The 1600-nt window shown below is 29.7% G+C and overlaps 1 protein-coding gene across 3 annotated transcripts; it reads left to right on the top strand.

Moving 5' to 3' along the window:
- The first annotated feature begins 767 nt into the window (after positions 1-767).
- On the top strand, positions 768-1567 carry LOC140829771 (phosphoenolpyruvate carboxylase, housekeeping isozyme). Of its 3 annotated transcripts, none has more exons than XM_073193062.1 (2): positions 768-895; positions 1134-1567. In XM_073193062.1, exon 2 carries the CDS (start codon positions 1159-1161, stop codon positions 1348-1350), a length of 192 nt encoding a protein of 63 aa, XP_073049163.1. In that variant the 5' UTR covers positions 768-895; positions 1134-1158; the 3' UTR covers positions 1351-1567. The 3 variants fall into 3 exon arrangements, with proteins under 3 accessions (XP_073049163.1, XP_073049162.1, XP_073049160.1); XM_073193061.1 differs by having other exon boundaries at positions 1125-1562; XM_073193059.1 differs by having other exon boundaries at positions 808-895; positions 981-1560.
- The last annotated feature ends 33 nt before the right edge of the window (positions 1568-1600 follow it).

Raw genomic sequence — 1600 nt, forward strand, 5'->3', positions numbered from 1 at the left:
AAAAAGGATATTAGCAATTTTAAAACAAAAGTTAGACATTTGACCACATCCACAATGTCAAATCAAATTAATGTCTTTAAATATATATGAAAATGAAGATGTTGCATAATAAAAACTTAATATAACAACAACAATATTATTAAATAAATACTCGTGTAACATCATTTTACGAATCAGTTTTATAAAATGATTTTTAAACTCGATTCATAAAAAAATATTCAAAAATATTAATTTTTATTGTAAATATGAATCTAGTCAATATGTCTAACATATATAGATCCGTGAGATCTTCTCAAAGAAATTTAATCTATTATTATTATGTCAAAAATAAAATACTTTTTATCATTAATTTTACTATGCCTTCTATATTTTTATAATCCCATATCTCATTTAAATTATATAAACATCAAATTCAAATCATATTTAGTATACCAGATTAATTATCTATTGATAATTTATATGTATAAATTTGAGAAAATATCATTCATCAGTTACTATAAATAATGATAATAATTTTATATTCCAAATTCAAATGGGAAAAATATTCTATATTACACATATATTATGTGGCTAAAAATCCTGGGGCATACGGATAAGGTATGAAACCAACCCGCAGGCGCAGACAAAACTAACCATTTGTTTTTATTTCCAAAATAATTTTAATTATTCAAAAAATAAAATTTACTTTTCTATTTTAATTAATTTGATATTATTATTCAAAAAATAAAATTTACTTTTCTATTTTAATTAATTGGATATTATTATATTATAATGGGGAATTTCAAAGTAAATGGGTTTTGCGTGGACTCATTGTCTATATATTGATACTCTGTTGTTCTGTTCGAATCCAACTCAGATCCCATCTGCTCCATAAATCTCTCCGCCCATATTTGAGGTACATCGTACAGTATCAAATTTCAACTACTGGGATTTTAATGCAATAAAAAAAAATAACTTTTTTCTTTTACTTTGAAATCCAGTATCACGTGAAGCTCGAAAATCGATGCACGAGCTGCATCTGTTTTGTTTTCTTCCAAGTTGAATCCGCTGATTTTATTGAGTACTCTTGCTTAGAATCTTGATACCCATTTTCACCAACCCAAAACTGTGATTTCTTGCTCAAGTTTCTGCAGGGTTTTTCGAGTGATTGGGTTTCCGATGGCGACGAGGAATCTGGAGAAGATGGCATCCATTGATGCGCAGCTGAGACTTTTGGTGCCCGGAAAGGTGTCGGAGGATGACAAGCTTATCGAGTACGACGCTTTGCTTCTGGATCGGTTTCTCGACATTTTACAGGATTTACATGGCGAAGATCTCAAGGAGACGGTACCATTTTCTTGTTCATGTTAATTCATATAATAGCCTTTGATTCTTGGGATTTGATTTGACTTTTCATATGTAGATCGGGGTGACTTGCGTAGATCTTTGGATACATAATTGATACTGTCCCAAGTGATGACTAGTTCGTTCTTTGCATCATTTAGTGCACCAACTTTTATTATGTGATTTCCATGCCAGATATGAAATTTTTTTCCTACCCATGCCATCTACCTCAAATTTTGCTTTTTCAAAAGGATATTCGACGAATATTCCTTAGTTT

Source organism: Primulina eburnea, chromosome 4, assembly GCF_022965805.1.
Source record: "Primulina eburnea isolate SZY01 chromosome 4, ASM2296580v1, whole genome shotgun sequence".
Taxonomy (NCBI): Eukaryota; Viridiplantae; Streptophyta; class Magnoliopsida; order Lamiales; family Gesneriaceae; genus Primulina; species Primulina eburnea.

Excerpts from the sequence above, each read along its gene's own strand:
- LOC140829771 (XM_073193062.1), top strand. The coding sequence starts at position 1,159 with ATGGCGACGAGGAATCTGGAGAAGATGGCATCCATTGATGCGCAGCTG.